We start from the raw sequence: 13,662 nt of genomic DNA, 5'->3' as shown, positions 1-13,662 counted from the left end.
AATAAAGCAAGTTTGTCATATAATATATCTAGTAAAAGACAAGAAATAAAACTGCATTGTACAGAAATCAGATGAACATTTTCACATTAGTCAATAATATTTTTATAGAATTAACCATGGGCTAAAAATCTGCGGAAATCTGCGCGCACAGATTCCGTGTGGGCCTAGTCATGCTTTACAGCAGATAAACAGCAGTCGGTGACAGAGACAAGACACTGATGGAGCAGAGATCCGGTTAACGAGTCAAACATACCAAGTAAAGTTATTTGATGTAATTGTTGTGTGTTTATCCTGGTGTATTTTATCGTTCATCAGCCGGAGAAAGATCCTTTTAAAAGTGATCCTAATTATATTGTTCCTTTGTGTGTTTATCATTGTAGTTGTGCTGTGACCTATGCTACTCTTTGAACAATCTTCAGAACTAGATCCTTCTCGTTATCATGCTTGATGTGAGCGGCCCTTTAGTGTTGTATGCTGTACGGGACAGATCACCTGGCAGACGTTGATGAAGTCGGGCTTCTCCAGGTTCATGTACAGCTTGACCAAAACGCGCAGAACTTCATTGCGAAACTTCTTGTTCTGCATGAGGGACATGCAGATCTTCAGGCTGTAGGCCAGCAAACCACCAATGTCATTCTGCAGGAAAACAACAAGAAGTTACAAAAATGTGTCGTTTTTAAATTGCTGAGGTTATGACATCACATTCACGAGCTCATTGACATATGACAGCTATGACTTACTCGACGTGGAGGACAAACTTATAACCCTGTCATGTGTTATGTCTATTAATATCTAATTTTTAAAAAAATAATTGTAATTTAAAGAGTAATAAAGTCTAACGCATTTCTAGTAACTAATTTCTTCAACAACTAATTTTAGTGGTTAAAAAAACATGTCTTTTTTTCTTTTTTTTAAAAAATGATTTCACTTAATCAGACATTATTTTTGATTGCTATAAATTAAATATTAAAAATGTAAAATGAACATTACTATGAAGCCCAAAGTGGGGGAAAAAAAATTTAAATACGAGACAAAATTGGCAGAATTTGAGAAAAAAAGTGATCCCGTGCACTCAATAATAATTTATTTATGAATAAATTACACACATACATATATACATATATATATATATATATATATATATATATATATATATATATATATATATATATATATATTTTATTATTATTATTTTTTTTTTATAAGATTAAGTGAAATCAACACACACACACACACACACTATAGGGTATATGCTGAAGCATGCTAATAGGACTTTTAATTTGCCAGTAACCTGGATTTATTGTTTCCGGTGAATTGTGTGCTAATGCAAAATCAGCCCGTTTAAGGTCTGTTTTCTTTAAACATCAGCGATCTCCACTGGCTGAATGATATCTGATATAAAGTGGGTCTCAGATTGTACAAGAAGCACTGCATTACAATACATTTTTCCCTGCCATGTCTTTATAATATGAACATTTATTTTACCCCAGTATATTCAGTGGAGCTTCTGCGCTATCCTGCCGATTGTGACGGGCGCATGCGAGCAAATGGTCTCGTTTTACACTTGAGCAACTAAATGAATGCTAAAGTCTGTTTAACTTGTTTTGTATTGTATTTTGATTGTATTTGAATTACATTACAACATCGATGCTGTAAAAGGAACCGTATAAAATGGAAAAAACATGTCACCGGAAGTTTATCAGTATGGGAAACACACTAGCTCGGCATATACCCCATTGCCCACAAAACCAAAGATGCATCATGCAACCAACATACACAGTCAAGCAAGAGAAATAAATTCTAGTGAACTGAAAATACGGCTGCATAAGATTAAAACCAGAACAAAAACAGACGCACATCTTCAAACGTACACACTGTCCCAAACAACACAATGAATCAGCAATATGTAATGACGACGCTGCAGATGCATGACATACAGACTCCAGGATGGTTTTCTCAAAGATGTCCAGGCGTCTGGTCTCCAGTGCGATGCCGATGGCCTGTTTGTACTTGTGATCTCCCAGACATCTCTGGAACATCTTGTTGACGATTCCCTCCAGACGAGGGTCGATGTCCTTCTTCTCCTCTTCCTCCGGCAGCTCTGCGTTCTCAACACGCTGCTTGGTGTAATGATCGATGCACTTGGCTGATGAGCAAAGAGATTAAACGTTAGTACATTGAGTAGTAGACTTCAGTAATGTTTTTTTTTTTTTTTTTTTTTTTAACGGATCAATTCTGTGATTATTTAAGTAAAAAAAATATTACTTTGACAAACTTGACAAAATTACTGTGATATTAATACAATTTCTAAAAAGGTGTTTTTAATTATAATATATACAGTGGTGGCCAGAATGATAAAACACTTATTTAACCCTTTCACACAGGTTCTAAATTCTCCTGAATGAGTTTGTTTGTATTGTGACCATTATTTAGAGCGCTTTACTTTTTCAGGAGACACACCGCAGCCACGAGGGTTCAGTTGATTTGAGGGATGCACCAAAATTTTTGCAGCCAGAATTTATAGAAAATTACTGAGAGAGAAAAACAGGCAAAAAGATGAGCTGAAAAAAGGACATGCTGCAGCTTTCACAGCAGACGCAGAAAATGCTGCGCTATGAAACCCATTCATTTCAATGGCTTTCAAATTATCTCAATACATGACCGGAAATGCAAAGTCCACTGACAGGACATTGCTATGTTGTATACTTGTTCCAGCTGTTAGCACTAACACTACTTTGTGTCTCACGGTTAATTAATGGTACAGTTTTAGACAGACATTTGAACGTTTCAAAGCCGTGTAGATCAGCTGGTCTACAAGTGATCTGCTGATGTCATTTATTCCTGTAGTTTTCAGCATCATTACTCCAGTCTTCAGTGTCACATGATCTTTCAGAAACCGTTGATATGTGTTGATTTAAGCTCAAGAAATACTTGTGAACATCATTAATAGTTACCAATAATGGTCTCCACATATTCAGAGTCGTCATTGACATTGAAGAGATCTCCAGCGCCCAGTGCGTAGCTTAAAGACTCGTCGAAAGCGCCGAGGTGGTAGAAGACCTTTGAAGCCACCAATGCAGCAAACTCCCGGCTGCGAAACGTCTCATCCTCATACAGGACCTCACTGAAAGACAAACACAGAGCGCATAATAGCAGCATAAAGCACTCTGAAAGCACAATTAGCCCTAAAATATACATTTTCAAATATTTACCAACAGATATCTTGCGAGTTTTTTTTCAGCACTTTTTTAAAACAATTTCTTTAATAATTCATCTCTAATAACTGATTTATTTTATCTTTGTCATGATGACAGTAAATAATATTTAACTAGATATATATCGAGACACTTCTATACAGCTTAAAGTGACATTTAAAGGCTTAACTAGGTTAATTACGCTAAAGTTAGGGTAATTAGGCAAGTTATTGTATGACAGTGGTTTGTTCTGAAGACAATCCAAAACAACAGGCCCGTTTCCGCTGAGTGGTGCGTTACGGTTTGGTACGCTTTTATGGCCATTTCCACTGTCAAAAGGAATACCGAACCAAAACGTACTGTACAACTTTTTCAGCACCTTTTCGAAAGGGTACCAAACACGAGAAAGGGTACCAAAAGGCGGAGCTAGACGCGCAGCTGAGTACTATTGGTTTACAGAGATACGTCATTCGCTTACGCAATAAGTCAGAATAAAAAAAAAAACCCGTCATGATTAAAATACACATACAGCCGAGAGATTACAGCGGAATTATATAAACATTAAGGTTGTCACGATCCTCCAAATCCTCGATTCGATTACATTTTCGATTCTAAAGGCACTATTCGATTCGATTTTCGATTATAAATAATTAATTAATTAATGACCAATTAATTATTTGTAGCCTACCGTTTAAACTACCTGACCTGCATGGTCTTTGTTTTACCCATAAACAAATCATACAGTAAATGAATAAAGGCAAGATACACACATAATTACCACCTGTCAATCACTTTTTTCTGTGGGACTCGTGAATAGGCAGTGATCTGTGTCGTTATAATGGCGTCGGTAAAAAAGACGCACAACCAACAGGAACCAGCCAACAGTATCTGAGGTGTTCGCTAAAATGACTAAGTACAAGTGAGTGAAAGATTGAAGCAGTCCTCTGACTGCCTGGACCTGCTGTCTCGAGCACATGGCTGTGTGCGTCTGTGTCTGTGTGGTCACGTGATGTGCATTTTCAGAGGTAGAGAGGAAGGAGGGCTGCTCAGAAATGCTACACACCACTGTGGATGTCAAATCGTTGTCGTTCTAAAATGCCATTTAAAAACAGACAGTGTAAACAGGGCCTGAGTGTGTACTTTTCGCGAGCGAATTTGCAACGGGGGCGGACGGAGGATCGCGATGCCGGTGTTGTCTATCGGACGAACCGCACGTAATACGCACATAGCAGAGCTTGCATAACTGTGTTTTTTTTGTCGATAACACGAACGTTGAACATAACTCACTGGAAATCCAAAATGTTTCCACACCGGAGACTTCATTGAAAGAGGAGAGGGTTTAAGCTCTGTCGACGGGTCTCCTGCTTCTGCAGTTTAACAAGCACTTCAACAAGCCTGTTTTTTTTCCCGCTTGGCAAGCCAAGCTGACGTGACATGGGGGCGTGGCAGCATCGACGATTCTATTTTTTGATTCGATAATCAAAATTGAGCATAAATTTCGATCGATTTCGATTGTGACACCACTAATAAACATATAATAACAAGCCATGATCGACCCGGGCTCAAACAAACTCTGTCGTCGTCTTGATGAACAGCTACAAACCCATGGAGTAGTGCAGAATCTACACTGTGCCTCGTAGATTTTTACGAGCCAGTCTGAAGCGCAAGCGGTTTCACTTTCTTGCTTGTGGTCGCCGCACGTCTATATCTGAAATAACAAACTTCTTGATCTGATGATAATAACGTGCGCTTGATTATTGACCTGCTTTTGAAACCTGATTCTGTCAGACACTGACAAATCCGAGAGTAAATCCCGGAAAAAAGGAGCACATTATTTCTTCAGCAAACGTGAACAAACTGCCTTGTTTTAATATTCATCATCACCTTTTTGGACTAATATGAACTGAGAACGATGGAGTGACTCTCTAACAGAGGCTGCACGTGCTGCTGAACATTACACACACAGATGAGAGATCAGCTCTGACTGTGGGCTATATTTTGTGTTGTTTTGAACCTAAACAAGGACTAAATGTCTGCTGTGTGCAGTTTTTCTGTAGTTGGTAACATATCAGAGACGGTAAGGGGCTGCAGGTGTACATATATGTTCATTTATTTAATATAATTACAGAGGTTACAGTAGGCTATTTTGCACCGTCATTGATCTGCAGTTATAATCAACTCCTGTTCAAAGAAAAGTTAGTAATGAACATTTATAAACAAGTATTTGTGTGTGTAAAGCATCTGTTTTGTGAGAAGTGCTTTTCATATATGCAAGTGACCAGTACAGCTTTATTGTAGACATTTTCTCGAGCAAGAATGACGTTGACTGAAACTTTGTCATACACTATGCCCACCAAAAGGGTACCCTTGGTAGTGGAAACGCAAGACTGATAAAGGTGACCCGTACCGACCCGAACTGTACCAGTCAGTGGAAACTAGCCAAAATATAGCTTTAGGGGGGCTAATAATATTGACATTAAAATGGGTTTAAAACAATTAAAAACTGCTTTTATTCTAGCCAACATAAAACAAGACTTTCTCAAGAAGAAAAAATATTGACCTTATTCTCCGCAGACGAGTGGGCGCTGCCATTTGAATCTTTTTGGCACGAGACTTCCGGTCTCATTCACTTCCATTCATTTTTAGACATTAAAAACTGCTCGTTACGCTGTTTGATGTTGCAAACTGATATTTCCTTGTTATATTATTCTACTTGGTCTGTATAGTCATGCAAACATTTGTTTGTAGAGTAAGTAGTTTGACCGTTTTTTGCCGTTTATTATTCCTTGTCATTTCTCACATTGGCGACTGAAACGGAAATTCTAAGACAATCGCGAAAACAGGAGCACTTCTGCATTTTAGAATAAGGTCAATACTATATGAAACATTGTGAAAAATTCCTTGCTCTGTTAAACATACTTTGGGAAATATTTGAAAAAAGTTCAAATACTGTTCTGACTCCCCGGAAAAAGAGTCAAATTGCAATATTCAGACTATCTTGTGAAACTGTAGTCATAACACAATATTTATAACAGAAAAATAAAATATTGCAAAGTCAGATTTCTACACTATCGTACAGTTCTACTTGTCAGGCATGCAAACAAACAAATTTACCATAAAATAAGTCACAAACAGTGTCGCTTACATTTTACCCACAGACTCTGAAATCTCGGCCCAGAAGTCATTGACAACCGAGTTCAGTTTGTGCAGCGCAAACTCCTGCAGAGGAATAACAACAATGAGAAATAACCAATGTCGATACAATAAGTATCAGAATATTTGCTTGAGTTCCTGCTGTACCTTGAGCTGAGGCTCGTCTTCATCCAGGAGGGAAATAATTCCAGCTAAAAAACAAGAAACAATCATTTGACAACCAATACAGGGTTCACTTATTGCCTACAGACTAGGGTTGTAACGGTATGAATTTTTCACGGTATGATAATCGTCTAAAACAATACCACGGTTTGACGGTTTCGCGGTATACGGTATGTTACAAATGTTACAAAATAATAGAACAGTGAAGCAAATTTGACTTTTTCCAAATAATATATTTTTAGTTACTATAAACAACACCACTTACAATGAACAAATAAAAAAATAAGAAAATAATAAATAATGTGTCAAAGTCCAAATAAAGTCCAAATAAACATGGTGCAAACCCTCAGTAAAAAATAGATATAAATATTTACTATACTATAAATAGTTACATAACGAAACTAGATTCAATATGGAACATCCTTAGGTTTTATGTGCCAGCATGGATATGGTTGTCTGTGGATATGGATTTGGATATGGTTGTCTGCAATGCAGACAAACAGCTGCACCTTCATTTGTGTCTTTTGAAAACAGCAAGAGCAGCAGTTCGTCTTTGCTGTGTCACTGTTTTGTCATGTTTCTGTGCTGCTGTGCATGCAAAAGTACTTAGTATGAGAATTATTTCATGCAAAACTTTTTTTTTTTGCGTTTTATTTAGCCGCGCATAAATGTATGCCTATCTCTCATTCCGTGTTGTTCAAAAAGCTTGGTCCACAAACAAAAGTGAAACCTATGCTTATTGGTTGTGATATAGCGAGTTTGAACCAATCTGGGCATGGAGGAGGGACAATGCATCAATGTATCATGTCTGGTTTGTCCGGAGACACAGTGACGAGCGTTTCTTTGTCAAATCAGCGTTGTCAAATGTTGATGACGTAACCGCACTGGTTCCGGAGCCTCTGAAAGTCCGCGAATGTTATGTTAACAATGGATACACTGGAAAGCTGAGATTCTCTTCTTTATGCCAATCTTTGAATTGTATGAATCGGATCAGCGGATCAAAAGTTATTAAACATTTAAGAGCAATACTTATTTTTAGCCGCGGGCGGCTGTCTCGGTCTTTAAGGGTTAAAACCGTTGATATGCAATTGTTCATGGTATGATAATCGTGCACGTTCAAATCGTGGTAAACCGTCATACCGGTATATTGTTACAACCCTACTACAGGCCCATTTATAGATATATCTAGGGGTGCACAGAATACTTTTATATTAGATTTTATACTTGGTTAACACAATAATAGTATATGCATCCATAATCCAAGTGTTTGTGTTGCATTATACATAGGTTATTAATCCAAATGTTACCAATCAAATGATGCCTTACATATTATATTAATTATATTAATTATATTAAACTTATATTTACACCCGTCTCAGTTATGCTATTGAGTATTGTGTTGTCTCAAGCTGCCCCAGTCCAATTTTTATGCCCTTCACTGTTCATCACTGATAATGCTACACAAGTGTCCACTACCAGTGGAGCATCTGAATGGGTTTGAATGAAACATCCTTAACCATTGAGCACTTGGGAATTACACTGCTGTGACGTGCAGAATGCGATGTGATGCGATTGTGGACAAACAGATGCTGGATAGGACACATGAAGCAAACTTGCTCCCTGTGACGACCCCAGGACTTCAGTATGGATGTGGCAGATCCTGATTGGGTGCCTGGTTGTCACTAATTGGCTCAAACCATATAAAAGTGTTTTGTGTGCTAGCTTCTGGAGGACGGTGTGGCTACGGGCCGTCCTCGTGTCAAGACCATCTCTTCCTTTCTGCAACCTTATGGTTTTGTTTAGCATTATTTATTTGTGTAGTTAAAGTAGTTATTTTCTTTATTTTCCCCTAGACATTTGTTTGTTTGTTGATTTGTTGTCCTATTTAGTTTTATGTATAATAAATAAGTTGCATATACATTCTTTTGTTGTCCGAACTCTTTTGTGTTGCGACTCAAACGAGGGGGTCAAAATCGAGTAGTCACAGGTATGTCTAAGTAAAAAGCATCCCTCGTTCATTTGGTAATGAACAAGCAATGGGAAGTTTACGAGGGCATATCTAAAAGTGGATTGGAATGCAGCCTAAATAAGCCAACAGTCATATCACCCTGCAGCCCAAGAGTGGTTACTCACTGACGCTAACGCCCCATTCACACGGGGCTTCAGCGTCAACGCTTGACTGAAGGTGTGTCTGAAGTTGGGGCTGAAGCGATCGTCATAGCAGCGTCAGCCAATGAAATTCAGTCAGCAATAGGCCACTGTCTAGCTGGTGTATTTGCATACAGTGATCTGATTGGCTGACGCTTCTGTCAGCGCTTGAAAAGTTGAGCTAGTCCCAACTTCTGCCGCGAGCAACGCCTCTGAAGCGGCACCAACGGATCCACAATGCAGTTCGGCAACACCTGACGTCACCCATTCAAAGTGAATGGGAAGCAGGGGGCGCTCAACCTACGATCTGTGTGGGTCCTAAAGCCCCAGTATAGTAAAGGAGACTGTATAGTACTGCTCTATGAACTCCGTCGCTCAGATGAGACATTAAACAGAGGTCCTGACTCTCTGTGGTCATTAAAAAAAAAAAACACTTATCATATAATGCAGGGATGCAATGCCTGCAGCTGGTGTGTGTTGAAAACGATATATTACTTGCTTATTTTACAATGATTATTACATTTAAAAATATAAAAGCGTTTCTCTAGGAACATGTTATATAACAAAAATATTAATCGCAAGACAACAAATCGTATTTTACAAAAACGTTGCAAAACCTTTGACCATTGAGGTCCACTGGTATTTGTTTTTTCTATTATGAAAGTCAATGTATTCAGGTTTTCAGCTTTATTTAGTGTTCATCTAAATAAAGAAACCCATAAAGAGTAGGAACCACTTGAGAAAGAAAAAATGTACATTTTAATTTTGGGGTTAATTTTCCCTTTCATTTTGTAATCTGTTGCTTATATGTATCGACCGTGACACGACATATGTGCTAAACATCAACCTCAGACTCTTATTTTAGTCAAAACTAACACATATATTGCTTTTACATAATACTAACAGAATGTTAAAAACCGGTAACCATTGAGTACCATTAGAACCTGTTTTCCTATTAAGGATGTCAATGGTTATTGGTTACAGTTTTTTTTTTTTTACATTCTTCAAGCTTTAATTTGTGTTCAACAGAAGAAAGAAACTCATAAAAGTTAGAAACCACTTGAAAAAGAATACATTTTAATTTTGGGACTAATTATCACTTCAAATTTGTAATCTGTTGATTATATTTATTGACAGTGGCACAGCATATCTGCTAAACATCAACCTCAGACTCTTTTTTGGAGTACATATTTAATTAGGGGTTAATAATCAATTTATTTTGTAAGTTAATTGTTAATTATCGTTATTTTTGTTAGCAGTGATGCTGCATATCTGCTAAACATCAACCTCAGACTCCTATTTTAGCTAAAACTAACACATATATTACATTATACTAACAGAATGCAAGAAACCGGTAACCATTGAGTTCCATTAGTCCTTGTTTTTCCTATTAAGGAAGTCAACGGTTACAGTTTTTTTAGCATTCTTCAAGCTTTATTTTGTTAGGAACCACTTGAAAGAGAGTATATTTAAATTTTGGGGTCAATTATCCCTTTATATTTGTAATCTGTTGTCTATATTTATTATAGGTGACAAGGCATAGCTGCTAAACATCAACCTTAGACTCTTATTTTCGTCGAAATTAACACAATAATATAATTTATATAACACTAACAGAATAATAGAATAGAGTTCTATTAGTACTTGTTCTTCTTACTATGGAAGTAATTGGTTTGTTTTTTTGTAGCATTCTACAAGCTTTAACTTGTGTTCAACAGAAGAAACTCATAAAAGGCATATCTGCTAAACATCAACCTCTTATTTAGAGCACATAACTAATTAGAGGTTAATTATCCATTTATTGTGTAAGTTAATTGTTAATTAACGTTATTTTTGTTAGCAGTGACACGGCATATCTGCTAAACATCAACCTCAGACTCTTATTTTAGTCAAAACTAACACATATATTGCTTTTACATAATACTAAAACAATCAAAACCATGTTGAGACACATGTACAGGAAAAAATAAGCCACGCTAATGTCATAATTTACATTGCTAACGTAAACAAACGACCGATTTAAGACGTGACTTGTATTTGTGAAATTTACACAATAAGTACTGTTGAAGACGCATATGTAGCGTTCGTATACAAGTAATTAAATCCAAATTAAACATAAATAAAGAGTTAAAGCTGATTGTAGTGAGTGGCTGTGGTAGCCGCTAGCTGTGTGACTCAGCTAAATCAAACTGTCATTCACTCACCGGCGGAGGTGATCATGTTTGTTTGCGAGGATCAACACTTCTCCTCCAGCACGAGGGTTAAGTCAAAAAGCAGAAATATGAATAAAAATGAAGACTTTATCGCTGTTAATGAAACAGTGAAGGGCTCGAGCGATCAACCGCTATCACTGCAGCAGCGGCTCAAACTCATCTGACAATGAGCGATTCTGCGCAGGCGCTGACCGTGATGCCTGAAAATGTAAAGTGTTATTTATATGTTATTGAATTCATAAGATATTTTGATTGTACGTACGTGTATTTATATTATTTATGGTTGTTATATTTGATTTTTTTAATGAATATGTGTTCGGTCGGATTGTAAAAAGTGGATGTTTTCAGACAGGCTTTGAAACGGTTGGCCCAATTCAGCGGGTCTTCTTCTCTCGCTGTCTGGTAAAGAGCAAACGGAGCAGTTGATGATTACGACACTCTGTGGTTCAAGCGGGAATTAGTTGACCTAAATTAAATTAATTTTCTTTAGACAATTAAATTGGGCAAAATCAATTAATTAAATAGTAAAATATTTTTAAAAATAATGCAAATAAATGATGCGACATAAAACAAAACAAAGTGAGCTACAAAAAACGAATAAAACACAATAAAATGTCAAAAGTAGAATGTAATAAAAAGGTAAAATAAAATGTTTAAAGATTTAAAAATTAAATAAAATGAAATGCCTGTCCAACTGCTTGTTAACGCAAATTTCTAATCAGCCAATCAGATGGCAGCAACTCACCGCATTTAGGCATGTAGACATGGTCAAGACGATCTGCTGCAGTTCAAACTGAGCATCAGAATGGGGAAGAAAGGGGATTTAGGTTGATGCAAGAGGTCAGAGGAGAACGTTTCAGCTGATAGAAAGGCAACAGTAACTCAAATAAGCACTCGTTACAACCGAGCTCTGCAGAAGAGCATCTCTGAACACACAACACGTCCAACCTTGAGGCGGATGGGCTACAGCAGCAGAAGAGCACACTGGGTGCCGCTCCTGTCAGCTAAGAACAGGAAACTGAGGCTACAATTCACACAGACTCACCAAAACTGGACAATAGAAGATTGGAGAAACGTTACCTGCTCTGATGAGTCTCCATTTCTGCTGACTCATTCGGATGCTCGGGTCAGATATTGGCCTCAACACCATGAAAGCATGGATCATCCTGCCTTGTTCACTGTACTCAAATGGCTTCCACAGTCACCAGAGCTCAATCTAATAGAGCAGCTTTGGGATGTGGTGGAACGGGAGATTCACATCCTGGATGTGCAGCCGACAAATCTGCAGCAACTGTGTGATGCTATCATGACAATATGGAGCAAAATCTCTGAGGAATATTTCCAGTAACTTGTTGAATCTCTGCCATGAAGGATTAAGGCAGTTCTGAAGGCAAAAGAGGGTCCAACCCAGTACTAGTAAAGTGTATCTAATAAAGTGGCCGGTGAGTGAATATTACTGAAATAAAATTTAACCAAAATAAATTTAGTACATTGAAACATAATAAAAATGAAATTACAATAAAATAATTTTTTTAGAAAAGGAAAATTAAACTGAATAAAATCTATTAAAGTTAAATTAAATAAAGTAAAAGAAAACTGTAAAATTAAATTACATTTTATTGGACAATTAAATAATGCAAAATCTATCCAGTAAAATTAAATTAGAGTTAGACAGACAGACAGATAAATGGATAGACAGATAGAAGTAAACTTTTTCAGCAGGAATTAAACTAAACTAAAATTAAATAAAATTTTGTTAGTCAATTAAATTAGGCAAAATCAAATGTAATTAAATTAAATTAAATTTAAAAAGTAGACTACAATAAAAATTGCAAAATAGGTAAAATTATTAAAAAAAAAAGTAAATTACATAAAAGTTAATAAAACACAATAAAATAAAAAAATTAAGGAGAGTGAAATAAAAGGTAAAATAAAAAGTAAAAAATATATATTAAAATGAAATAAAACATAAATAATAGACAAAATATAAAATGAAGCACCAAAATTAAAGTAAATTAAAACACAATAAAATAACAAAAGGTGGTACAACAAAATAAAACCGTCAAGTAACATTTAAATATGAAAAAATAAGCAGATTATTTAATTCGTTTTAGTTATATTAATAATAGTTATATTAATTAAAAGTTACATTCATTCATTCATTTTATTTTCGGTTTGGTCCCTTTATTAATCTGGGGTCGCCACAGCGGAATGAACCGCCAACTTATCCAGCATATGTTTATTACACAGAGGATGCCCTTCCAGCTGCAACCCATCTCTGGAAAACATCCATACACACTCATTCACACTCATACACTACGGACAATTTAGCCTACCCAATTCACCTGTACTGCATGTGTTTGAACTGTGGGGGAAACCGGAGCACCCGGAGGAAATCTACGCGAACCCAGGGAGAACATGCAAACTCCACACAGAAACACCAACTGACCCAGCCGAGGCTCGAACCAGTGACCTTCTTGCTGTGAGGCGACTGCTTCACCCAAAATGAAGTACAATAAAACACCATAAAATACAATAAAAAAATAAGTTTTATAAAGTTAATTTTAATAAAAAGGAAAAAACAAAAGAGTAAAATTAAATAAACATCGACATTTTTATGACACTGTTTTAGGTGACACAATAAATTAGGTGAAATCAAATACAGTAAATTAAACTTTATTTAATAAAATTTAAATATTAATTATGCAAATAAATGAGGCAAAATGAAATGTGAAAATAAAAATAATTAAATAACAAAAAGTACAATTAATTCAAATTAAAAAAATGAAAAT

At 36.3% G+C, this 13,662-nt stretch overlaps 1 protein-coding gene across 5 annotated transcripts in view; it reads right to left on the bottom strand.

Moving 5' to 3' along the window:
* psmd1 (proteasome 26S subunit, non-ATPase 1) overlaps positions 1-11,060 on the bottom strand; it is a 198,210-nt gene extending 187,150 nt beyond the window's left edge. For 4 of the 5 annotated variants that reach the window (XR_012397390.1, XR_012397391.1, XR_012397389.1 and 1 more), the window contains exons 1-6: positions 10,862-11,032; positions 6,495-6,538; positions 6,340-6,413; positions 2,955-3,124; positions 1,938-2,146; positions 493-636 (exon numbers count right to left, since the gene is read on the bottom strand). Coding sequence is in view for 2 of the 5 variants with exons in the window: in XM_017353144.3 (XP_017208633.1) it covers positions 493-636; positions 1,938-2,146; positions 2,955-3,124; positions 6,340-6,413; positions 6,495-6,538; positions 10,862-10,877 (657 nt within the window). In the remaining 3 variants the exon portion in view is untranslated. Of the gene's footprint in view, positions 1-492; positions 637-1,937; positions 2,147-2,954; positions 3,125-6,339; positions 6,414-6,494; positions 6,539-10,861 lie in introns of all 5 variants that reach the window. The other variant, NM_201184.2, reaches the window with a different exon arrangement.
* Between the last annotated feature and the right edge of the window lie 2,602 nt (positions 11,061-13,662).

This window comes from Danio rerio, chromosome 22, assembly GCF_049306965.1.
Source record: "Danio rerio strain Tuebingen ecotype United States chromosome 22, GRCz12tu, whole genome shotgun sequence".
NCBI classification, from domain to species: domain Eukaryota; kingdom Metazoa; phylum Chordata; class Actinopteri; order Cypriniformes; family Danionidae; genus Danio; species Danio rerio.
This window is presented reverse-complemented; position numbering and strand designations above follow the sequence as displayed.